Here is a 25,978-nt window from a genome sequence, read left to right as displayed (position 1 = left end):
TTTCAATTTTAAATTTATGATACTTAATTAAAATTTTGTTATAACAAGTAATTTAAAGTATTTTGTAATGTTGATAATTAACTAATTTAATTATAGTTTACATTTCATTTTATATATATATAAAATTATCCTATTGACTGACAGAGTTATTTAATAGTTTAAATTTAAATATATGCGATATAAATTTTTGTTTCTACTATAACCTTTATGAATTTAAAAATTATATTTTTTAAAATTTTTTAAATATCTTTAAATTCTTATAGATAAAAAAAAATTATTTTTTTTACTTAAAAGTCTTTAAATTATAAATAAATAATTTTTTATTTTATTCTCTATTATAAAATATTATAGGTATTTGAGATATAAAATAAGGATGTTATATAGTGCTTGTGAACTTAGAGAATTCAAATCTCATAAATTTTTTCATTTCATTTTTAAAATTATATATATATATATATATATATATATATATATATATATATATATATATATATATGGAGTAAGATTTTTTTATACTGGTATAAGTTTAAAAGCTCTTACACTAAATCTGAACCTTGCATTTAACTTACATCTAATAAGTTATAATTTATTACTTTACTAATCATTAGATATAATAAGTTAAATGAAAAGTTTAAATTAAGTGTAAAAATTTTTAAACTTATATTAGTATAAGAATATCCTTTATATATATATCAAGCCCGATTTTTTTTAGGGTAGTTTAGAGGTGCGATCGCTTAGAGTCCAAGCTTAAAAGAGGGCCCAAATAAAAATTGTGTCCTACTTTCACTTGAAAAAAAATTTCAGCTCTTATAGTTTGCAGTTGGAAAAAATAAAAAAATAAACCTTTTAATTCTTCGCATCTCACTTGCTATAAACGTTCAACTCATTGACTTCTGTAAACTCAAAACTTCATTTAATTCCAAAATTTTATTATTCTTAATATTAAAGCTCATGGAGAATTTTAGTTTTCTCTAAAAAATTAAACCATTATTTAGTTTGTCAAATCTGCAGATTGTTATCAATATTTTAATCACTTATAGAATTTATTTTACGGTCCTGGTGATTATATCATCAACTGAAAGAAGTTTTTTAGAGTTAAAGTTAATCAAAACCTACCTAAAGTCATCAATGTCACAATAACCGTTGAATGGTCTCACAATTTTATCAATCAATAAAGAATTTTTTAAAAATATTAATGTTAACATTATCATTAATGATTTTGCATCTCAGAATGCTTGTAGAACCCATTTTTTTTATGATTTTTTGTATTTTTGTAGTTAATTATAACATAAAATATGTTTGAATGAAAAATATTTTTTTATAATTTTATTAGAAAAAAATTATAGCCACTTAAAAAAATTATATTATTTTAATAAAATTATTAATATATGCTTTTATTTTGTTTATTACATTTTATAATTTTTTTAAAGGGCCTTAATTTCCTATTTTGCCTAGGGTTTCAAAAAGTTAAGAATGACCTTATATATATATATATATAAATGAACCGTTGGATGGCTGGTACAAGAATGAATGGAAAATTATTCATAGGATCTGGGTCTGGAGAGTTTTCGTCTCTCTCTTCCCAAAAACTATTACCCCTTGAGTTTAGGTAGTGGCGCAGAACTCGAGGAAGAAACACATGAACAGCACATGATATGCCTCAAATTAGTTATTTCCGTGTGTTGTTTTATTTTCATCACATGATCTACCATCGACACATAGAAAAACAAATGTTTATTGTATAATGTCAGGATTTTTTTTTATATATGATATTTATAAATTATATATTAAAATATGGTACTTTTTAAAAAAAATTACAGAAATATAGGATTTAAAAATTTAAGGATAAAAAATAAAAAATCATGAATGATAATTTTAAAATAAAAATTAAATATTTAAAAAATATCAAAAAAGAGTCAAAAGTTGTTATCAACGATTTTTGGTAAAAAAAAATGATCAATAATGATTTTTTTTAAAAATGTATATTTATGTAATTTTACAAAAAAGAAATTATATTTCTGTAATTTAAAAAATATATATAAAAAAAAAAGTTTCAATGCTACCATTAAAAATAAGTGTCAAGCTCGTTTAACGTCTTAAAAGAAATGAAAAGTAATTTGCATCTCGCTAGAAAGATGTCGATTACGCTGTCAGTGCAAACAAGTTTTTTTTTTTTGATGAAATAATAAAAAAAAAGTGTTAGGGAAATTGAAAAACTTCTTTACACACTAAAAAAAATCATTTATTAAATAAAATACATTAAAATATTTTTATTAATATAACATGTTTAATAAATAAAATAAAATTATCAATAAAAACTTTAAGAAATTTTATAAATATTTGATATATAGATAACATATATAAATATTTTGTATTAAAAAATGTTAATAAATATTTTTATTTAAATCATAAGTATTTTTTATGAGAGACAATTTTGTTTTAAAATAATTTCATACTAATCTATGTTATTTTCTTTTTTTTGGTTTTTAGTTACATGTAAAAACAATGTAATAAAAAGGAACAATAAAACTACTCTCTAAGATGGACAATACTTATTTGGTCTGAAATCAAAAGGAGATTCAACCCTAAAGCGAGGTCATGAAAATAAGTAATCATGATAACGAGCATCAGATCTTGCAAATTAATTGGCACATTGATTTTCTTCTCTAAGCATATGTTGTAGAGAAACTCACTAATTTTTATTTAAAAGTTGTTGGATTAAGTTAATCACAAAAGCATACTTGTAATGTGACATAAGGATTCATAATCAAATGAATCACTTTCAAGTAGTCTATGAACGACAAGTATGGTCCATAGACCTTCACATCTTGCAATTCAGTATGTATGTTATCAGAAGTTATGGGGCTCCCATAGAACTCAATGATCCAAACACCATTACAATTGCAAATAAGACCACTAAAACCTACCTAAATTACCAAAGCTGCTACCATCCACATTCAAAGAAAACAAAAACACAGACTTTCATCATGCAAAAGTTTAGGAAAGTAGTAGGTCAATTTATTGGCGACGAGTTAAATAGAAGTAACCAACTGATGATCCATAATATGGAGAAGAGAGCTTTGTGAGAATGGAGGAATGTCCTCAACCAGATCGATGGATTTTGATTCCCAAAGAAAGTAGACACTATAATGAATCCCATCAAGTTCTAGACATGGGAAGCATGCACACAATCTCTGGGACATTGCATGATGGTTTCCGGAGATGAAAAACAACGAGTGCACAAATCAAAGGAACACATCATCCTATGAGTCTTCATACCATTGGTGGAAAGAAAGTCATGAAGATTGAGCCACATTAGAAATTTGAATGTCTTGGGAAGATGAAGCTTCCAAATCCAAATCCACTCATTATCTGAGTATGTCTACACCTCTTAAAAAGCCAAAGATAGCCTTTACAAATAGAATATTAATATTAATATTAATTTTGCATTCTAATACTTGTTGATGAACTTTAATACAAGATGAAGAAAAGAAATCTAGTATTCGAGGTACTAGTCCTCTAAAGAAGAAGTTTAGTAATAAGCCAAAATTTTCATATCCTTTCAAATGGATTCTTACAATTGATATAAGCAATTCTCACTCCCTAACGGATACCTACAAACAAAAAAGAACAACATGTATCTTAACAGAAAAAGATTCCAAATCTCCTTTCATGAACATAAGCAAAACATAATTGCTAATAACAGAAAAAGGTAATTAAGGAACTATATTCTTAGTGGATGAATTCATTCGAGCCAGCTGACCTTGAGGTTTGTCTCGAGTTCTTCCTTATGTGTTTTGGTTCATTACTTGGCCCACTCTCACCAATTGGGTTGTTGGTGTCACTTGGCCCAATAGTGCCTCCATCTGTATCAAACTTCTAAAGTGAGAGGAGTAAAAAGGTGAGATAAGCCTTAGGAAGGCCCATTCCAAACGTTCTTAATACATAAATAGCAATCATAAATATGCACATAAGAGAGCTTTGGAACAATAGATCCTTTACCTGCCCAATTGACAAACCAAAAAAAGAAGCATTACCACAATCAACCTTGTACTCAAAACTAGTTTTAAGCTTAGAAACAGCCAATTGGATAGCATTCTAGGTGCAAGACCCATTGACCCAATAATGCCTCCATCTGTATCATCCCTTGGCCCTTGGAGAAAAACCTTGTCCTCAAGGTTAAAGGTCTGTTTGATATCCGTCCAGTACTCCCAGGTTGCTTCTTCAGGAGAAAGCCCCGTCCACTGCACCAAAACTTGAACTGTTGGTGGATCAACAGAAGTATCTTCACGATGATTCAAAATGACTAATGGTACCAACAAGGGTCCATTGTTATTAGTTTCTACAAGAAGAGTGCCTGCCTCCTTAGGTGGAACCCTAACATGTAGTTTCAAAATAGAACAGTGGAAAACAGGGTGGATCAGATAGGTTTCTCGTAAAGCCAACTGATATGCCACCGCCCCAATGCGACTGAGAATCTGGAAAGGGCCAAATTAGTGCTTAGCTAACTTGTGGGGAGTGCAACCAACCACAGAAGTCTGGCGATATGGGTAGAGTTTGACATACACTCAGGTTCCTACGTCAAACTGGACGTCATGATGATGGACATCCGCCAACTTCTTCATGCGCTCCTGGGACTTGTGTAAGTTCCTGCATAGCTTAGCTAACAGAGTATCGCGAGAACTGAACATTTCCTTGACTGCCTCCACTGGGAATTGGCCCAGTAAATATCTCGGTAACGAAGGAGGAGCACGATTGTACACAATCTTAAAAGGGGTGTAGCTTGTATCTGAATGGACAGAAGTATTGTAACACCATTCCGTATGGAATGTAGTGACTCCAGTGAGAAGTTTGATGGTGGCAAACGGCCTGTAAGTATTGCTCAAGGGTGTGGTTGAGTACTTCGGATTGCCCATTCATTTCCAGGTGATAAGCATATAACATATGCAGCTGAGTGCCACAGGCCTTGAGCAATTCTTGCCAAAATTTGCTCAAAAATAGAGAATTGCGATAAGAGATAATACTCGTGGGCATTCCCTGGAGTTTAGCCACCAAATTAATAAACAAAAGGACCACCTGATAAGCAGAATACAAAGTGGGCAGAGGGCCGAAATGGGAGACCTTAGAAAAATGATCGACGACCACCAAAATAGTTGTATACTCGCAGGATGGAGGGAGGTCAGTGATGAAATCCATGGCCAAGTCTTCCTAGACAAGAGTGAGTGGGGAAATAGGTTGGAGGAGCCTCGCAGGTTTTTGAGGAATGTACTTAATTTGTTGATAGGTAACACATTTGTGGATAAAAAACTTGAAATCCTTAGACATCACTGTCCAAAATTTTTTTTCTTGCAATCAATTGAGGGTCTTGACCAATCCTAAGTGACCACCCAAAGGAGTTGAATGAAATTCTGTCATTAGAATCTCATGGAAAAGGGAAGATGAGGGCAACTAAATTCTCCCCTTGAAGAAGATAAGGCCATCCTGCAGTTTGTAGTCAGCTACAGATGCAACACCCTGTTCAATGTCCTATTTCATGGAGTCAAAATGCTTATCAGAGTGAAACGTTGTGCGTAATTTCTCCAAGAATTGGAACTGAGGAACTGTAATGACATAAAACTGAGAGGTACTCTGTTCTCAGGAAGGCATGACAGGGCATCTGCCGCAGTGTTGGTGTGACCAGGGTGATATTGAATCGTATAATTGTACCCAAGCTTACTCATGTAAAACTGTTGTTCCAGAGTCTGCACAGTTTGAGTTAAGAGATCCTTTAGGGGTTTATGATCTGTTTTTATGATGAAGTAATTGCCCAAGAGGTATTGCCTCCACTTTTTATAGCTACTATAACGGCATGGAGCTCTTGCAAATAGATGGAAGCTTGCATCATACGGGGACATAATTTCTTACTGAAAAATGCACTGGCTTTTGGTCCTGATGTAAAACTACCCCCATGGCAGTACTAGAGGCATCAAATTGAACCACAAATAGTTTTTCGTAAAATCTGGTCAAAGCAGTAGACATGGCATGTTTAAGCTGATCAAATGCCTTTTGAGCCTGTGGAGACCACTGAAATGCTTTCTTTCGCAAGAGGGGAGACGCTAAGGAAGCGTAACTATTGATGAATTTGCGGTAGAACCCCGTGAGATGAAGAAAACCATTCAAGACCTTGACAAAAGTAGGGGTTGGCCAAGAAGTCATAGCTTAAATTTTGGAACGGGCAGGACCAACTGAACCTGCACTGACTATGTGTCCCAAATATTCCACCTGTTGCATAGCAAAACAACATTTGGGCAATTTCAAACAGAATTGGTTAGTCAGAAGCAATTGAAAAGTGGTTTCCAAATGAAATAAATGATCAGCCCAAGAAATACTACAGATAAGGATATCATCGAAGAAGACGATAATAAATTTGCGTAAATGGGGCCAGAATAAATCATTCATGGTGGCTTGAAATGTTGCTGGGGCATTGGAGAGTCTGAAAGGAAGCATGCGAAACTCATAGTGGCCATCTTGAGTGAGAAAAGCGATCTTGTGCATATCCTTTGGGGTCAAGCGAATCTGATGATAGCCCTTTAGAAGATCCAACTTGGAGAACCAAACATCAGCACCCAATTCATCGAGCAATTCGTTAATTGTCAGAATTGGAAAGCTATCCAGGACGGTGATCGCATTAAGTGCTTGACAATCAACGCAAAAGCGCCATGTATAGTCCTTTTTCTTCACCAAGAGAACAGGGGAAGAAAAGCACTGATGCTTAGACGAATTTCCCTCGTGGCGAGCATGCAGGCTACCTGAGTCTCAATCTCCTTCTTCTGAGAATATGGACTGAATTTGGAAAAAAGGAATTGTGTGGTCTGTTGGGTGCTCTGGTGGAAGCGGAGTGGGTTCCACGAAAAGGGCTTGGTAGTGGTGGAGTAAGGCAGACACATCTAGGTGGGTAGAACTGGAGATGGAGAAGAGTTGGATAGGGATAGGGGTAGGGGCAGGAACTAGAGAGAGATGGTAGCACTCCAAGATCTGTTCCCAATGCGATAAACAGCGCAACTGGTGGATCAAAATGGCCATGGGCTCAGGTTGTGTATCCCTTAGAAGCTTCACCATTTTACCATCCCACATAAATTGCATAGTGAGCTTTTCATAATCTATTAGGACTAGGCCCAAACTTTGTAACTTGTGCACCCCAAAACAGCTCAAGCCCACGTAGATCAATCAATGGCAATAGGTAAAATATCTGATAAGAACTCACAAAATTTATCTACAATGAGTAGGATATTTATCCGCTATACGGGTACAGGTATGAGTATAGGTAAAAACTCGCAAATTTTAATGAGGATGGCTACGAGTATGGGTATCTAAGTACCCACCCCGCCCCATACCCGCATATATATATATATATATATATATATATATATATATATATATATATATTCTTGAACTTTGTTCTACAATTATACATTGAATTTTTGTATTATTATATTACTTATGTGAAGTTATATAAGATTAATATAAAAATCTATTTAATAATAAAGTAAACTAAAAAATTTATTTTGGTTTATATTTTTAATAGAAAAATTTATTTACTATTTTATATCATTTAATTAAGCTAACACAATTTAATTATTACATAGTTAATATGAGATTGACTTTTTAAAAATATTATTTATATATGACACACATAAAATATTTTTTACACAAATATTTTTGTTAATAAAATCATATTAATATTTAAATCATAAAGTGAATGATAAATAATAAATATATTATAAATATTTTATAAATTTTACAATCACCTACTATTACCGTAAATTTATTATTTATTAATAATATTTAAATTTTATTTTTATATTTTAATTTAAAATAATATTTTTCTATGTAACATATGTATTACAAGCACAACTATAATCTATTGAATCTAAATAATATTATTCTTACTATTTATTCATATTCAAAGAAGTTTTTGAAAAGATATAAATATAAAAAGTTATTGTTAATTTTTATTTGTTAATTTTTTTAAGATAAAAAAGTATAATTTTTTTAATATACACATATATTTCTTTATTATAAAATTTTATTGTAACTATTTATCTTTTATTCAATTTTTTTTTAAATTTATATATATTATAAATATTTAATTCACTAAAATAATTTTTCAAAAATTTATATTTTTGATAAAATACTTTCGTATAGTATATGAGTTAAAAAATACTAGTATTAATATATATATATATATATTAATTATATTATATTATTTTAATTAAATCTATTATTTTTCTTACAATTTCAAATTCAAAAGTTAAAAAAAAAACTATGTATCAACTTTTTATTGTTAGTATTGAACTTCTCTACTCTAATTCTATTCTTATTCTCAATGTCTGTCTCACTAAAACTTAATAACTATGAAATGTTATTCATTAGAGTTAGTTGTTAATGCTGTTACAAGAGATTACTAAGTGATCCCACACGAGGGACAATGTACAGATCTATTTGGTTGTCGTTCTGAAATTACCAGTCAATCAAATCTCACACAAGATAGGATTATCACTGACGAATAACTTAGTGTTTAATTTTGCTTATTGTTTCTAAGAATTTTAGTTTAAAAAATTATTATATTAAGATACATTTAATATTTATGATTTTGAATGTTTGACAACTACATATTGAATTTTTGTATTATTATGTTATTTATGTGAAGTTATATAAACATATTTTTCTTTATAAATATTTTTTTTCTCAAACAAGCGCGGGTAATGAGTACAAGACGGGTATGCGAGTACCTAGAGGTACGGTTACAAAGATTAATATTCATATTCACGCAGGTATAGGATCAGATACGAGTATTTTTTTAAAATGCGGGTATGGAGATGGGTTCTGTAGTACCCTATCTATAGTACCATATCCATACCTTACCTGTTATGATCCCTAATTCGAGTTTTTCTAAATCCTGCACTAGAAGGAAAAATGAGATTTACAGTGATGGTCAGGGCTGTATTTCTCGTCGCAATTGTAGCAAAGTCCTTTGTCACGAGAACTTGCATTTTCGAGGTGGAGAGACGCTTATAGGGAATGGCCTGGGAGGACGATGTGGGTAATAACAGTGGTCGTGGTGTTGCCAGGGATGGGCGCAGAGTCGAGGGGTAGTGGGGTCGTGAAGAAACTGTGGCAGAACCAAAATTGTTCTCCTAAAGCTTTGCCAATTCCGCCGCCTCCGAAAATTGACTAGTTGAAAGGCTAGAACCTCCCGATTGAATGTCGGGGCGCAACCCAGAAATAAAACACTCAAGCATGAACAAAGGAGGGACATCTGTGATACGATTGGCGAGGCTCTCAAATTCAGTGAGATACTGCAGGACCGAACATGTTTGTGAGAGCTTGCACAAATGACCTTTCATGTTTTGAAAACAAGAAGGGGCAAATTGTGCCTCAAGAGAATGGAGAAATTCTGGCCAAGTACAAAGCATGTTATTGCGTTCCATCCACGAACTAGCTAAAGGCAGGACCATCCAGGTAGAAGGAAAGGATTTGTAACCGTTCAACTTCGGGTATTTGATGGTACTCGAAGAAACGGGTAACTGCAAAAATCCAATCCAAAGTGTTGGAACCATCAAATTGCGGATAGTCTAAGCGAATCTTGGGAGTGGCTCTTGACGATGAGGAATGGTTTGGTTTGCAGTGCGAAGACGTCATTGGAAAGGCCATCAATGCACTCGGTGAGGCGAGCCACTTGTTCAATCAAAAGATACACAGAGGCTTGAGAAGCCATTGAAAGCACCAGATGATAGAAGATGAAGAAAAGAAATCTGGTATTCAAAGTACTAGTTCTCTACAGAAGAACACAATCTCTACAACAATATTTTTCCTTGAACATTTGTACCCACAACTTGTTATCTTCATGCAAAAGACACCAAATTAATTTGTCATGCAAGACTATATTACAGAGTTCTATGTGTTTGATGGTTTTTATCAAGGTTATTTTTGTTATTATATTATATTGCTAATAAAATTTAAAATGTCAATATTAATAATTTAAGTTTTATTAAAAATTATATTAACATGCTAATTTAATATTAAATTAGTAACAAATAGGTTTTTTTTTTATTAATGACAGTTGATATTTTTTAATTTTCAAGTATGCAGATGAGAAATTTTTACTCATTTCCTTTCAAGAAGTTAGTATAAATTGAAAGGAGTTATTAACCACATGTAATAACAGAATGCGTCTGATTAGAACCCTAAAATCTCATGAATAAGCTTCCTCGTCAATCATCATGTGTATTGAAAATGAAGTTGTCTATCATCGCGATTTATCTACTACGTTACTTGTGAAGCCTGATTAATGGTTAATTAATCACTCAACTACAAGACTTCGGTAGTCATAGCTCATGATTTCGATACTAACGAAATAATGATGTGATTTCAGTTGAGTTGGATGGTCCATCTGATATAATACAACCACGAAGAAAAGTATAAAGATTGGCAGATAAGTTTAACATAGAAGTATAATTAAAATTTTATGCAATAATTTTTTTATTGAGTTAAATGATATATAATAAAAAATAAAAAATAATTTTTATTTAAAATTATAATATTTTCATATTATTAATATATTAAATTTTATTATATATAACTTTTTGTTATATATTTTAAATAGACGTGTAAAAACATACCAACATACAAGACTACAAAAATAAACAAACTACACCGTTGACGGAAGAGAGGTACTCTTTGATGTAACTGGTTTAGATGTCAAACACATCAAGGATAAGCCTGGACTGAAAATATACTTGACTATGATATTTTGTATAATGGAGTAAATAGGACATTATAATAAAATAAAAATGGCATGCGCGCGTGTATAATGCTAGTATGTGTAACAAATATTGAGTATTAGCCAACTGCATATAAACTATTTTACATAAATTTTGTAACAAGTGAATTAGTGTTGATCTATAGTGAGAAATTAAAATTCATTATTAAAATTTTTTTGTTAATAGCAAATTATTTGCGATAGAAATAATTTTATCATTGTAATAACTTATGATTTAGTCATTATTATTAAAAAATGTTAATGATAAAAGAAAAATTATTCATAAATAATATATATATTTATTGGAATGTGCAAGCAAAGTCTCACATTAACTAAAATCGTGGAGGATCAAGAGCATATAAGTATGATAGATCTTCATTAGTATGAGACTTTTTGAAGGATGTCCAAAAATAAAATTACGATGATTTAATTACAAAGTGGACAATATCACACTAGTATGGAGATGAGGGGAGAGAAATTGTTGAGATGTTTAAAGTCTATACTTGTTCAAACAATATTTAAGTGACAAATTTTATATTTATAATTAAATTTTAGTCACGCTAGCTATAAAGTGAGATTAGTACATTTTTAATTAAAGTTGTATAATGATCAATGAAGCAATGTTAAGTGCTGGTTTGGTGATTAAGATATTTAGAAAATGTCACTCTCCCATTAAATTATTTTCTCTAAAAAGGTAAATCATCTCAGCTTAGCCCATTAATAAATATATTTAGGCAACAGTGATTTGGTCTTAAAATTAATTTAACCTTATAATGATAAAAGAGTCACACAATTTAACTTTACATATAAAATTAATATAGATTTAATTACTGAATATAAAACACATCTAATTTGAATATAGTGTCGTATTCACATTTGTGGACAGAAATTACATTGTTCGATATTTCATATTTTAATTCTCATGCATAAAATTAATATTAGTTTGAAAAAATAAATTAATATTTTATTCTTTTATTATCGTTCATTAATATTTTTTATTTTATGAGTATTATTAAATTAAATTATTTAAATGAAAATTAAATTAAAATAAAAAAATATTTAGCTTGAAAAAATTACATGACATAATAAAAAAGACCATTAATACTTAAAAATAATTTTATTTAAGAGTGGAGGAAGAAAGTTAGCGATTACAAAGAACAAAAAAAGAAATGACACATATCTTTACTACAAAAATGCTCTAAAAATTGATTTAGAAATGCAAAAAACTAGCTGAAAAATTCATCAAAAAATAAATACTAAAATTCATTAAAAATAAAATTTTAGAACTTTTATTAATAATCAAACCCAAACTAATTAGACTCCCGTCTATGAAAACATGAAAACTTTTTTAATTATAGGAATTGAAGAGTATTTAGGTGCAACTTCTAACTCATTTGAATATTCTTTTTCTTTAGCTCCATGATTAAACTTTGTAAAACTTGTTTCATCTTCTTAGTTTTGACTTTAGTGATTAAACTTCCAATTTTATGTAGAGTCTTTTATCGGGTTAATAGATCTCTATTAATGTTATATATGATAGGCTTAATTATATTTTTTGTCTCTATAAATGTTAGTTATTTTGTGATAAGTTTCTATAAAATTTTTTGTTAGGATTTAGTCGAGTAAAATTGAAAAATTAGAATTAGTCCTTGTTGTTAACCCTTTTTTTGTTAGGTGAGCCAGTTCAGCACTCCACGTGGCATACTATGTCATTTTTTTATTATTTAAAATTAAGATTTTTAAATAAGTCCCTAAACTTATTTTATATAATTACATAAAAGTCTTTTTTCTTCTCTTTCTACTTCTCCACACTCTTTTTTCGACACTTCTCCTCCACCTCTACCCCCTCCCTTTTACTCCATCTTCACCCCTTCTTCTTCTCCACACTCCCATCCGCACCACCCCTCTTACCCACCCATTTCCATTCCTCTATCCCATCACCTCTCTCTCCCACCCACTTCCATTTTTCTATCCACACCACTCTCCTCCCACACCCGTTCCCATTCCCCATCTGCATCACCCCCATTTCCCACACTCCTCTCCTTCCAACACCCACATCCGCACCACCTCTTCCCTACACCCCTCTTCCTCCAACACCCAAACTTCTACCCCATCCGCAACACCTCTCTTTTTCACTCCTTTTCCATTCCTCCCATCCGCATCACCCCATCTTCTTTCTCTCCCTTTCCTATTTCTCACACCCTCACCACTCTCTCTCCCTCCCTCAACCCTTTCCCTTTCCCTTCCCTCCACCCTAACTCCTTCCCTGTTATTCTACTTTCACTCCTTCCCCTATCCCACTCCTAACTCCTCTCCTTCCCCTAATCTGCATCTCCATTTCCAATTTGTTCCTCACTTTTTTTTCCTAATAAAATTTTGTGTGTTTTGGATATTGAGGGGTTATGTGAATATTCTACGTTGAGTGATAGAACATTAATTTGAAACACGTACAAAGTTTAAAATTGAGTGTGGGGAAGGGGAAAGAGTAGGGGTGGGGGAAAGGGTGTTGGAAAAGGGTTGTGAGGAGGTTAGGGGAGATCGAGGCTGGGGAGAAAAAAGAAAAAAGTTAAAAGGGCTTTTCTACAATTATGTAAAATATGTTTAGGGATTTATTTATAATTATATAATTTTAAATAAAAAAAATTGAATCACATTGCATGCCACATGGCATCATGTAGGTGTGTTAATACTCCATCAGCTAGCTTAGCACTTAATATAAGAGAATTAACAGTAGATACTAAATCTTAATTTTTTAACTTTACGGGGACTAAATCCTAACAAAAAATTTATAAGAGTTTATCACAAAATGCCCCATATTTATAAAGATAAAAAATATAATTAAGCTTATATGATAACCTCTCTCAATTTTAAAGTACATTTCAAAAGATAAAATAATAATTGAAGTAGAAAAGATATAAGTTAAAAAGACATTAATTTTACCATAGTTAAATAAACAATAATTAAATGTATATTTTTAATATTACGTGACACATCCACCTCTATAAATTTTATGTATTAATTTAAACTCTATTTTTTTTTTCCACAAAATTAAGCTATACTCTACTTATTAAATAATGTACCTTCTAATGTCGTGAATGCTTTTTATTTATTTATTAATATTATTCAATTAATGAAATTTATTTTTTAAAGATTATTTGATTAATAATTTTTTTTAATCAATTATAAATATGTTAAGATACTTAAAATAATGTTTGAGACTTTTGCAAATAAAATTTTTGAACATCGATACTTTTATATTTTATTTTATATTTTCATAAAAGTACTTTCACAATGTACGAGATATTTATTAGTTAAATAATAAATTAATATTTAATTATAAGAATTATATTAAGTAAGATTTTAAGTTAGTATACGATAGGCTATAACATCCATCTTGTAAAATAAAATATCAACACTCAGAAGATAAATAATAACATTTTATAGTTAAACTTTGCATAAAAGCTATTGGAATTTAGCATTAAGCCTTTATAAAAAATATTTGAAAATGAAAACTTAAGGGGCTATTTAATTTTAGGATTTTTTTTAATTTTCTGTTTTATTCTTTTTTTTCAAAGATTTGTGCAAAAAATGCAAAACATATATTTTTTATTTTTATTTATTCCTGCGAAAACAAAAAATTGAATAAAAAAAACAATGTCAATTTGTAATTAAGAGTGAAGACATAAAATAGAAACTCTGAATACGACATATTGGACCTCATTTCAAGTCTACCGATTTTTTTGGTTAAATAAACTTTTTAACGCCAGATTAAAACACTTATTTTTTGATTAATTTTCTTTCTTTGGTTACTTTGTTTTACTTTATGCGTAACTAACTGTTATTCTTGTTTTGTATAGTTTGGCTGTTATTTAACGTTAAAATCAGGAATGAGAAGAGGTCTGGGACCCAGTTAGCATGTCTATATTGTTATGTTCCATCCATTTCGGGCAGTTGAAGTTTCCTTCAAAGCAAGATCTGCCCTCTCTCTCTTTCTCATCTCTTCCTGGGACACTCTGTGTGGGCCTCAACTTGTTCCGTTACTCTGCCAAACCAACTACCTTTGAATTTGATTTCCAGGTATGTGCGACTCATGCAAAGGTTTCCACTTCATTTGGGGCCATTTTCTGATGCATTTGTCCATCTTTGCTCCCTTTTTTTATTACTTTTCTCGTTAATTCAGGCCTGCAAAATTGGAATTTTTTTATTGGGTTTGCTACTTCTGTTTTTCTCTCTTTAACCTTTTGGACTATAATATCTGGGTTCTTCTCCACTTGTCAATGTGCATTCTTCGTTTCTCGTTTCTATCTTTCAACTTTTGAAATTATCACATGCATTCTCGGCTTATACTATATGGGTTCTTCTCCTTATTCCCGTAAAATACATGCTACTCGTTTTTGGTTTTTGATTTTTTTTCTCTTTTAATTATAAAACTGTCAACTTATTTCACTTTTCTGTTTTAAAGATCTGGACATAAATGTTTATTTGTTTTTAAATATTTGAAAATAGAAAACAGAATAAAAACAAAAATAAAGGTAGAAAAATTGTAATGATAATGAAAAACGATTAGTGAACTAAACATCCCTGAATTTGCTTTTTGTTTTGCGAAAGTGTTGAAAGTCTTTTCTTTTTGGGGGGCGTTTTTGCTATATAGTTTCAGTTTGTAGTGCTTTTCAGTAAAAGGACTGTTACTGGTTATTTTATAGTAAGCGTTAGTCATAGATCTGTTTCCAGCGCTTTAAAGTCGGTGTTTTAATGCCCCGTTGACGTTTCACGTGCCAGTTTCCTTTCCCAATTCTATGCACGGATTATGTTTTCTCTAAGGTTTGCTTGGAATTATAAACTCATTAATTGAAACATGACCATGTTAAATTTAATTGCTTTTAATAGAAGTTTTTTCATCATATCTCCTCTTATTTTCCTCTTTATGGATGGTGTTTGTTTGGCCAGATATTAAGATCTAATATGCCTTTCCCTTCTTTTTTTTTATGAAAGCAACAGGAATTGCAAATGGGGAAAAAAGGGAGTTGGTTTTCTGCAGTCAAGAAAGTTTTCAGTCCAGATTCCAAAAAGGAAAAGGTGTAATTGAGACATTATTGTTACTTATATTCTCATCTATTTATTTCAAGATAGAAGAACTATTTTATTATAATTAATAGTTAAATTTGTTAATTTCTCTAATTAATATTTTTTTAAAATCCTAAAGACATTAATAAAAGAGTAACAATAAATATCCTCCTAAATTTTTAGATGATGATGTAAAATCATAATATGTACAGAAATTATCTCTTTCCAGGAAATTTACTTTTTTTTTTTTTTACATTATCTGTTTTCATGAACAGTACTAACTCAAACCGTTTAAATTTTTGTTGATTAAAGAAAAAGCACAAGTCAAAGAAACAAAGTGGTTACAAGGATTCGGAAGTAGCATATGCAGAAGCAGCAACCCCTCTTCCACCAATAGATAGTGTTAAAGAAAATGAACAGAACAAGCATGCATTTTCTTTGGCTCTTGCCAGTGCTGTTGCAGCAGAGGCTGCTGTTGCTGCTGCTCAGGCTGCTGCAGAGGTTGTGCGTCTCACAAGTATGCCTCACTACCATGGAAAGACCAACCAAGAAATAGCAGCTACCAAGATTCAAACGGCATTCCGCGGATATATGGTATCAACTTCTTCTCCTGATTAGTATCATGTTACTTATTATAAATCCACCGTTTATTTTACTAGTTGTAATTTTGCATTGAATTTGCTTTTATTAACTTTTCAATGTAACTCAAAACACACATTTAGTGTATGTTCAGAAATCTAATCAAATTATGTTAAATAACATTTTAATGTGAAAGCTGTAAGTTATAAAGTTGAAATTGAATCACATTTGAGTAGATTTAATACCAGTACATGTTTAAATATTCTACTTTCAATTTAACTTACATCTTCTAAACATCCATTTATTTGAACCTTAGAGTAATGCTACACAGGTAAAAAGGTGCTAATTAAATTATTATTTTTTTAATAAAAATTACAAAATTTAATATAATTAAATATATTCAAACTATTCAAGGTTTTAATTTTTAATAAAAAATGATTTTGTTATATGTCCTCAGACACATATTAATTTCTATTTTGAAAAATAAAACAAATCACACTCCGTTCGCAAATTTTGTTCATTCTGTGTTTAGAACGTAGAAGTTAGTTGATGCTGGCAGTTCACACAATATATAAATTGGATGTCCTCAGTGTGCCTAAATTTCAGAACGTTACTGAGAACTTTTTTGGCACTCTTGAATACATAATCCTCCCTTTATGTGGAGATTAATATTGATGGTTAGGTTTTCCCTAATTTAAAATTTTCTAAAGTTAAAAATACAAAAATGATCAAATAAGGAAATAGATAACAGATAATAACTCGTAGTATCAACATATGCTTTATGGTATCTGTGATGTGAGCATATATAATGTATGGTTTTGGGGCTTATAGGCAAGAAGGGCATTGCGCGCATTGAGAGGTTTGGTGAGACTGAAAACACTGATACAAGGACAATCTGTTAAGAGGCAAGCAAGTAGCACCTTACGATGCATGCAAACTCTGGCAAGTTTACAGTCTCAGATTCGCGAAAGGAGAATTAGAATGTCTGAGGAGAACAAGGCCCTTCAGCACCAACTACAGCAGAAACATGAAAAGGAACTTGAGAAGTTGCAAGTTGCTGTAAGCATTCTATGCACATTTTCTGTTCCACTGTTTTCTGTACAAATATTAGAAAACAGGAAATAAAATGAAAATAAAGTGATAATTTTATAATAAAAAATGAAAAATGAAAATAAAAATAAAAAAACGTTTCCTGGAATCTAAGGCTCCTAGAGAGAAAAGAAGAATTTGTTCCTATTTACGTGTTTACTTAAACGTTTAAGATAATATTTGCTATTATTCTACTAATACCCTTGCTCTACTAATGCCCTTTTATCTATATATATTATTTGAGTAGTCCATTAACTTAAAGGAAAAACTTATTAATAAAAGATAAACTAAAATGCTTAGCTGTTAATTTTTGAAAAATGATTGAATTCCTTTGTCTGTGTAATTTTATTATTTTTTGAACAGATAAATAATAACAAAGATAGTATATGATAAATGTTTCTTTTAAAATATGTATTGAAGCGGCAAATACTTTCACAGCAGGTTGGAGAAGAATGGGATGACAGCTTGCAGTCAAAGGATCAAATTGAAGCAAAATTGTTGCAAAAACAAGAAGCTGCTTTGAGAAGAGAGAGAGCTTTGGCCTATTCATTCTCACATCAGGTACCAAGAATAAATCCATTTTCCCATTCCTACATTAAGTCAGTTGATTGGTTCACTGATTTTTCACAAAATAGCTGAAGAAACCTAACATTTGTGCATGAAAAATTGTGGAACAGTTAAATTAGGTAAGATTAATCAGTCTTTTCTGAAGAAAATTGCATTATGAATGAGCTTAATAGAACTGGATTCAAATAAAGAAAAAATTTGAGAGAATTGATGAAGAACCTTGGAGAACCACACACGTCGTCACGGTTGGAGAGTTTAAAGCCTTGTAAACCTCATTTTAAAATCTCATATTTCTAACGTGGGACTCAAGTCTCATCATACCTTGCAATTAGAATTCTAACAATATACAGGAGATCCTTTTCTCTTCTCATTTTTTTAAGGTTGTGTTTCGATGAATGATTTAAAAATTTTAAAAAATATGAAACTAATAACGAATAATGTAAGAGTGAGAGTCAAGAAGTATGAGAAGAGTTATAAACAGTAAATGTAAAAAGTTCAGCCTAGTGAAGAAATTTTTAAATTCACTCTAAAAGAAATCATTTGAAATTCTTTTTATTTGATATAAAAATTATCTAGTTAAATTTTTGTAATATTTACTTTTTCTGAATTGTATTAACTTTGAAATAATCTGTCCAATCACAACCTTTAAGTTTATCCTTTCTAAATACTCCTGCTCTATTTATAGGCAACATGCGATACTCAACTAACTAATGGGTAATTAACTAATCTATTTTAAGCGACTACTAATGGGAGTTACAGAAAAGCATTATAGCATTTGCAGGTGAAAGAAATCACCTTAAATTACATACGAATGTTATTGAGCAATGATGTCTGACTTATAAAATAGTCATTGGATTCAAGGTTGTTTAACTTAGCCGAGATGGGAACATAGTGACAATTAACAGTAGTTATATAATTTGGATTGGTTTATAAATGTATTTGGTTCACAAACAGCAAACTTGGAAGAGCTCTTCAAAATCAGTAAATCCTACATATATGGATCCAAATAATCTTCACTGGGGGTGGAGCTGGCTAGAGAGATGGATGGCTGCCAGGCCATGGGAGGGCCAAAGCACAATGGATCACAATGATCATTCATCACTGAAGAGTGCAGCAAGTGTAGGAGAAATCACCAAAACGTATTCACTCCGCGGCAATAGTCATGATAATAGGCCTTCCCCTTTTGGCCAAAAAGCGAGAAGACATGCCACTCACAACTCCCCTTCAACTCCAGCTTCAAAGGCAAAATCTGCTACTGGAAAGGTAAGGCCATCAAGCTCAAAGGGTAGTGCATGGGGTGGTGATGAAGACTCAAGAAGCATGCTAAGTGTTCAGTCAGAACGTTATCGCAGACATAGCATTGCAGGATCCTCAGTGAGAGATGATGAAAGCCTTGCAAGCTCACCTGCCATTCCAAGTTACATGACACCCACAAGTTCAGCAAAGGCCAAGTCCAAAATCCAAAAGCCATCACCTGAAAAAGGAGCCGCTGCTGTTTCTGCCAAGAGGCGACTTTCTTTCTCCCCTTCTTCGGCTGGTTCAAGAAGACATTCTGCTCCTCTTATGGTGGAAATGGTTTCCAAAAAAGATGTTGCTGCTATGGTTAGCAATGGAGGGGGCAGGTAGTGATGGGGATGTTATTGCCATCAGTGTAATTCTTGTATGAGCATAGTTTGTCTATAGGCACAACCAGTCAAAAAGGCAAAAAGCTTGAATATAACATTAAAATATCTTCAACTTAGATTCTACTTTTGATTGGTTGTCCCTGTAGAGTCTGTCTCATGCCCAAATTACTCTTGGCATTAACTTTCTCACTGTTATGAATGAAAATTTAGGTGGTGTAATGGGTCTTGCTAGTTGTCTTTGATCCTCTTCTTCATCCCCACAATTGTTGGTGCCTTGAGGAGTAAAGATACAACAAAATTGGCTTATCAGTTTGTTCATATATACAATTATCTTCATAATTACTATCAAACACTTCTTAACAAACAACTCTGTTTAGCTGGATTGGTTTTAGGAGTGACACTAGTTTTTTTTTTTTTTTTTGACAAATTATGCTTTTGTTTAATTTTGCTGTAACCCTTGTAGGGTAGTATGCTTTTTGTATTTCTTTATTTTCTATGTAATTGATTTCATGATTATTGGTTTAGATTGTGACCATATTTGTTATATTCTTAATATGATGTCTGGATAAGAATCAAAACCCAGGAATTTGGATGCGGAATTTTTTATATGGGACATTTTCATAAAATACAAATAACCCTCTTTCTAGAGTCGCTAAGCGTGTATCACATTAAAATTTACGATCAAATAGCCATTAATTGGTGGAATTGTGTAACGCAGAGGTCATCATCACCTTGGATTTTCATTACTTTTTTATTCACTCATCTATTTTATAAGTTGTGGAGTTGTTATGACTAAGAGTAATTCTATTTTTATCATTTTCTTATTTCGGATATGCAAAAAATGGTTCAATCGAATACAAATTATGTATGTCATAAATGCGAGGTCAATTGTTTCCTTCTTCATTTAATAGAATTATTTTTATCTTTAAAATTGTAAAAGTTGTTCACGTTTTACAAATATATAAAATTAAGCATTAATCTATAATATTGTAATTATTTTTTTCTCTTTGATGTTATCAAATATTAAAAACTACATGTAGACACCGGTCGGATTTGATTGGTTTTGGATAAAAAAAAACTTTACTCAAGTCAAATAAACTAATTATGACATTCCAACTTCCATTTTCGTCTGAAATATTTATCTGATTTGTCAGGTCTCAATTAATATGGCGAGCGGATTGGACAAGTGGTTTTATTCAGATAGATGAGTCGAGTATGAAGGAAAGCTAACATTAGCGAATGGAGGTGGTTGCTAGAAGAATAGAAATGGAAGATAAAATCTATGTGACGATAGTTTTGAGAATTACTCTTAGTCAAATGTAAGATTTTACTTGTCTTTAAAATTTGAAAGCATATGAAAGCAAATAAAGATATGGTTCCTTCTCTCACACACTCACAAACTTACATGTCCTTCTCCCATGGATAGAATAAGTATTTCCATCTCTATCGACCTTGTGTCTCCATCTCTATTAGTACTATGCATATTTGTAGCCAGTACTTATTTTGGAAAGGATTAGATTACAAAAATCTTAAATCTAAAACTGAATCTGATTGTATATATTCATTACAAATTAAAATTTTTAAAACATTGATTTGAAACTCGCTCCGATCCACTTGTTGCACGATTTTTCCTTCTTAGTTGTTGCAGGTTTGATCTACTTTTTTGGAGATGCCCACCCCTATTAAAAATTAGGAATAGAATACTAACATGTCATGTAAAAGAATACCTTAAATATTGTAGTAAAATTTAAAATAATAATATTTTATTAAAAATCTATCCTTAACTTATTTTAGTCTTAAGATTAGATCTATCATCTTTCTTAATTTTTTCTTTAATGCAACTCATTATTTCCTTTCTTTTCTTTCATCGTTATCTCACCTCTCATGGTGAAACTTAAATAAAATAATTAGAGTGGCCAAAATAAAATTTAATAAATAAATTAAATATACAATATTATATTATATATTTAAAATTTAAAGTATAATATCAACTTAAAGTTTACTAGAAATCTTTACCACATATTTAATAATAAATTATTTTTTATTAAGTTTATTATATATATATATATATATATATATATATATATATTAAAAATTTATGTGCTCTACATCTTATTAGAATAATCTTCTCGATACTTAGTGAATGTAGGATTATCTCTAGATTTAAAGAAGATAAATTTTCTTTAATATATTTTAAAAAATTTACAAATTTAATAGTACATAATTAATTTTAATTATTTTTAAACATGCAATCAAATAAAATAAAATTTTAAATGGTTGCAAAAACAAGTTTTAGAACTTCCGTTTCATTGAAGAGAGTCAATCACTTATCAAAGAAGAGTTAAAATATTGTATCAAAAATTAAATTTTGGCTCATATCTTTCTTTAGGAAAGTTATCTCCGGTGCAAACAAAGTAGTAAGAAAATTTATGCTAATTTTCAGTTACATATGTTGCCTAATTGTTTCTACAATATTATCCTTTAAAACATTCCATTATTCTTTTATTGTTAATCATGTAGTCCCTTAAAAGCTAAACACTTATTAACCATTCGTTTAAGGTTTTCATAGTGTACTGGATAGGATATCAGTCGGTCTTAAAGATAAAAGAAGGAATCTGAATACTCCACTCGGCCTTAGCAGGACGAGTACCCTGTCAGTTAGATTAAAAAATAATTAAATCAACTAAGTTAAATAATTAAATTATTATTTACTTAATTACAAGGTTAAAATTAAGGCTGATTCACAAAATCCATTATAATACCCATAATATTGCCTATAAAAGGAAGATAAAAAATACAGATAAAGTAAGGGGTTGACTTTTGAATATAAAATAGTATTTATTATCTAAATCGATACCTAACTTTATTATTAAAGTATCTTTTGCAGGTACACCCCCTACGTCAAATAAAGAAAGACTTATAATATAAAGGAGGACGTCATCTCATTCTGCACTAGAAGGATATTCTGAAGATCAATATTTTCATAATAGGAACACATAGGATTATTATTTGGAAACAAGCAGCTTTTTTTTAAAAAAATATTGTTAGGTACTCTTACAAGTTAAAATTTATGAAATTGAGGTACCACTCTCTTCACACTTAAAGATTAAAGCTTTTTTATTAGATTGATGTATTTTTTTAAAAAAAAAATTACCAAAGTAGTGTAGAATTTGAAATATTTACCGAAGAAAAGTAAATCGTAAACGTAGCATACGATTTATAAAAAGATAAGTAATATCAATCTAATTTGTATTATATACAATAAAATTTAAATAATTAAATTATTAGAATGAAAATATACATACCCGTACAACGCACATTTTGAAACGATTTTTTTGCAGTGGTCTGTATATTAGAGTATATCTTTTATTATATGAGTTTAAGAATATATTATGTTCATTAACGTTAAAATGGAAAAAGATGGTAATGATTAAAAAAAAAGAGGAAAAAAAGGATAGTAATAAAGATCGATTTCACTCATATCCCTTGTTTGTTTCTAACGTGAACGGTAATTAAGATTGATCAATTTCCATACTCTATTCCCTTTGTGGCATGATGTGAAGTGAGGGGATGTTAGGAATTTTAAAGTTTTTGTTGTCTAAAAATAAAACAATTTTTTATTAAGAACAAAGCATTATACTAATTTTTTATAATTATTATAAATTAATTTTGATATAATTTATATTATTATTTTCTGTGAAGGCTAGCATGAGTAAGCATACTAAGTAACTCACAAATAAATTAGTAAAATGACCTGTTATAGCAAGTTTTAAAAATTTAAATATTTAAAAATTAATTCTTGTCACATTTTGGAGATAAAAGATATCAATTTCTTAGATATTTAAAATAGGTAAAATTTTAACATAATTTTTTTTAAGGTTAAGAAATAATGTAATTATTTTTTGATGTGAAACTATATCATATTCTTTCAAACTCATTCTCATCTTTGTTTTTTAAGAAGTCTGATAATCCTTTCTTGCTTGTTCAATTTCTCTTTTTTCTATTTCAATTCTTTCTTATTTCTCCTCCTTAATAACATGTAAACTCGATTCTCATATCTATCATAAACCTATATAATCATTCTCCCTTTCAGTTGTTATACTTTCAATTTTAGGGTTTTTCTATTTGAAAATATCTTATACTCATCTCAATTATCTTAAAAATCATTATTTTTGTTTGATCAAAATAATGTAATGACTAAAGAGATTTTATTGAATTAGAAGAAAACGCACGAACTCATTTCGCTGTAAATTTAGTTTAAGCTAGAGTTATTTGCTTAAGCTAAGTTTAGATAGAGATGAATCTAATTTATTCATCAAATTTGCTTAAGCTAACATACATTCGCTTAAACTGATTAAAGACTAAGATGAATTTAAATTTTTCATCAAAATTAGCTTAAGTCACAACCCATGAGCTTAAGTAAATTAAAGATATATATGAATCTAATACACATTCGCTTAAGCTTATAGGTTATGGCTTAAGCTAAAGCTAAGCTAAGACATAAATTAATCTAAAACTCTCGTTACAATTCACTCAAGTGTATAGTTTAGCTAAAGTGAATTACAACTCAATTAAAGTAATATTTCATTTAAAAATATTAATTATTTTTCTATAAATAGGCTCAAATCCATGTTATGATCAATGATAGTAATAAAATATACTTGGCAAGCACGAAGTTGTAAACATTTTATAAGGTATAATAACATTTTATGTTGTTAGCTTTTGAGGCAAGAATATCATTTAATTGAATTTAACTTTAATTACCATACATCTCCTACATCATGTTAATTTCTAAAAGATTAATCATCTTATTTATACAGGATGACATGATTTGGATTTTGTAAAAAATGTTCAGAACTTAATAATATATAAATAAATATATGGAGAATAATATGAGCATTATAGTAGGAGGTAGTTCGTAAATAAAAGTCTTACTAATAATGGTCTCACTTATCTTTGATTGTTTTCGTAGAACATGAAATATCATAGCTTAGTGATGGTTTCTTTAATGAGTTTACACAATCCCAATATTTCAGGACTGTTCCTAAATCAGCAAAAAACGTGTGTGCAATTTCGTAACATACTGTTACATTTTCGCTTAAGCTCGTACATATTCGCTTAAGCGCATATCATACATAAAGCCTTGAGCATAGAAAACAAATTCACTTCAAGCACTTCATCTCTGCTTCAGCTATTCATATGTAGGTTACCTCTTTACTCCAATTTAGAACAATGCTTAATTTTTCACATAAGCATAAGTTAATATGTTCCGCATAAGCATATATATGGTAACTTCAAGGTTCAGTTTAAACTTAGCTTAAGCGCGCTATTTTTAGCTTAAGCGTGTGATATTTTTAGCTTAAGCTCGATACTTTTAGTTTAACCTAAAATTTATTTGCTGAAACTCTATTTAATTTGCTTACGCTGGACTTATTTTGTTTAAGCTATATTTATTTTACTTAAGCTAGATGTTTATTGCTTAAGCTTTAACTTGTTGGTTTAAGCTAGTATTATAAACTTAAGCGATACACAATCAGCTTAAGTCAGTGACGTAGTAACTTAAGCATTATATCTACAGCTTAAGCGATATATGTTTAGTTCCAGCAAAATAGTAAGCTCTTATCATTTATATAAGCGAGATAATAAATTATTAGCTACTTTATTTTATGGACTCATTCTTATCTTCACCTAAACTATATATTTAAATTTAAAAGTAAAATATATTTTTTTCTATTTGTTAATCACCATAAAATACCAGTAGTCTAACTAAATGTCATTTAATTAATTTGATATCATGTTACTTAGTTAAGTCATATGTTATAGTCACAAATCTCAAACTCAAATAGTAGAGTATAAAAAGTATATTTTTGGTGAATTTTAATTTTTTTTTATTATAATTTTAATTTGGACATCCATTTCAATTATAAAAGCTGACATTAATCCTTTAATATTCAAAATCATAATTAAATAGCTGAAGTCACCGCTGAATAACATATTTTTTATTTCTTAATGATATAACTAGTATTTTTTATAATAATATTGAACTTTTCTTACTATTTCAGCAATAGTATTTGAAAGCTTGAGCCAAATTATCATAAAAATAGTTTACTTATCATTGGATTTATTAGAACGATAAGTAGAATAATGCAGAAGGTCATCAAATTTGTTTCAATTTTTTTTATGATACTATTTTCAAACATTTTAATTACTTTATTTTATTATGAAAATTTTAAAACAAATTTTTTAAATTGAT

The 25,978-nt window shown here is 30.0% G+C and overlaps 1 protein-coding gene and 1 long non-coding RNA gene across 3 annotated transcripts; one reads left to right on the top strand and one right to left on the bottom strand.

Annotated features, from left to right (window-relative positions):
- Window positions 1–3,416: 3,416 nt before the first annotated feature.
- On the bottom strand, window positions 3,417–7,138 carry LOC113858400. The gene is made up of 3 exons (XR_003503350.1): window positions 4,003–7,138; window positions 3,764–3,866; window positions 3,417–3,614 (listed from the first exon to the last, which is right to left on the bottom strand). It is a non-coding gene; the product is annotated as an uncharacterized LOC113858400 (long non-coding RNA).
- A 7,622-nt stretch (window positions 7,139–14,760) lies between these two features.
- LOC113858709 (protein IQ-DOMAIN 1-like) lies at window positions 14,761–20,298 on the top strand. 2 transcript variants are annotated; one of them, XM_027491446.1, is made up of 6 exons: window positions 14,761–14,878; window positions 15,800–15,877; window positions 16,178–16,459; window positions 17,276–17,503; window positions 17,972–18,094; window positions 19,055–20,298. In XM_027491446.1, exons 2-6 carry the CDS (start codon window positions 15,809–15,811, stop codon window positions 19,724–19,726), a joined length of 1,374 nt encoding a protein of 457 aa, XP_027347247.1. In that variant the 5' UTR covers window positions 14,761–14,878; window positions 15,800–15,808; the 3' UTR covers window positions 19,727–20,298. The 2 variants fall into 2 exon arrangements, with proteins under 2 accessions (XP_027347247.1, XP_027347246.1); XM_027491445.1 differs by having other exon boundaries at window positions 14,774–14,878; window positions 15,794–15,877; window positions 19,055–20,220.
- The last annotated feature ends 5,680 nt before the right edge of the window (window positions 20,299–25,978 follow it).

Source organism: Abrus precatorius, unplaced genomic scaffold (genome assembly GCF_003935025.1).
Source record: "Abrus precatorius isolate BTA unplaced genomic scaffold, Abrus_2018 Scaffold2, whole genome shotgun sequence".
In the NCBI taxonomy this organism is placed as follows: domain Eukaryota; kingdom Viridiplantae; phylum Streptophyta; class Magnoliopsida; order Fabales; family Fabaceae; genus Abrus; species Abrus precatorius.
The sequence above is the reverse complement of the archived record's forward strand: the minus strand, read 5'-3'. Positions and strand labels throughout refer to the sequence as shown.

What these genes read in the sequence shown, in the direction of transcription:
- LOC113858709 (XM_027491446.1), top strand. Translation starts at nt 15,809, where the DNA reads ATGGGGAAAAAAGGGAGTTGGTTTTCTGCAGTCAAGAAAGTTTTCAGT. An exon ending in TTGAGAAGTTGCAAGTTGCT is followed by an intron (nt 17,504 to 17,971) that starts GTAAGCATTCTA and finishes ATACTTTCACAG; the next exon opens with CAGGTTGGAGAAGAATGGGA. An exon ending in CCTATTCATTCTCACATCAG is followed by an intron (nt 18,095 to 19,054) that starts GTACCAAGAATA and finishes GTTCACAAACAG; the next exon opens with CAAACTTGGAAGAGCTCTTC.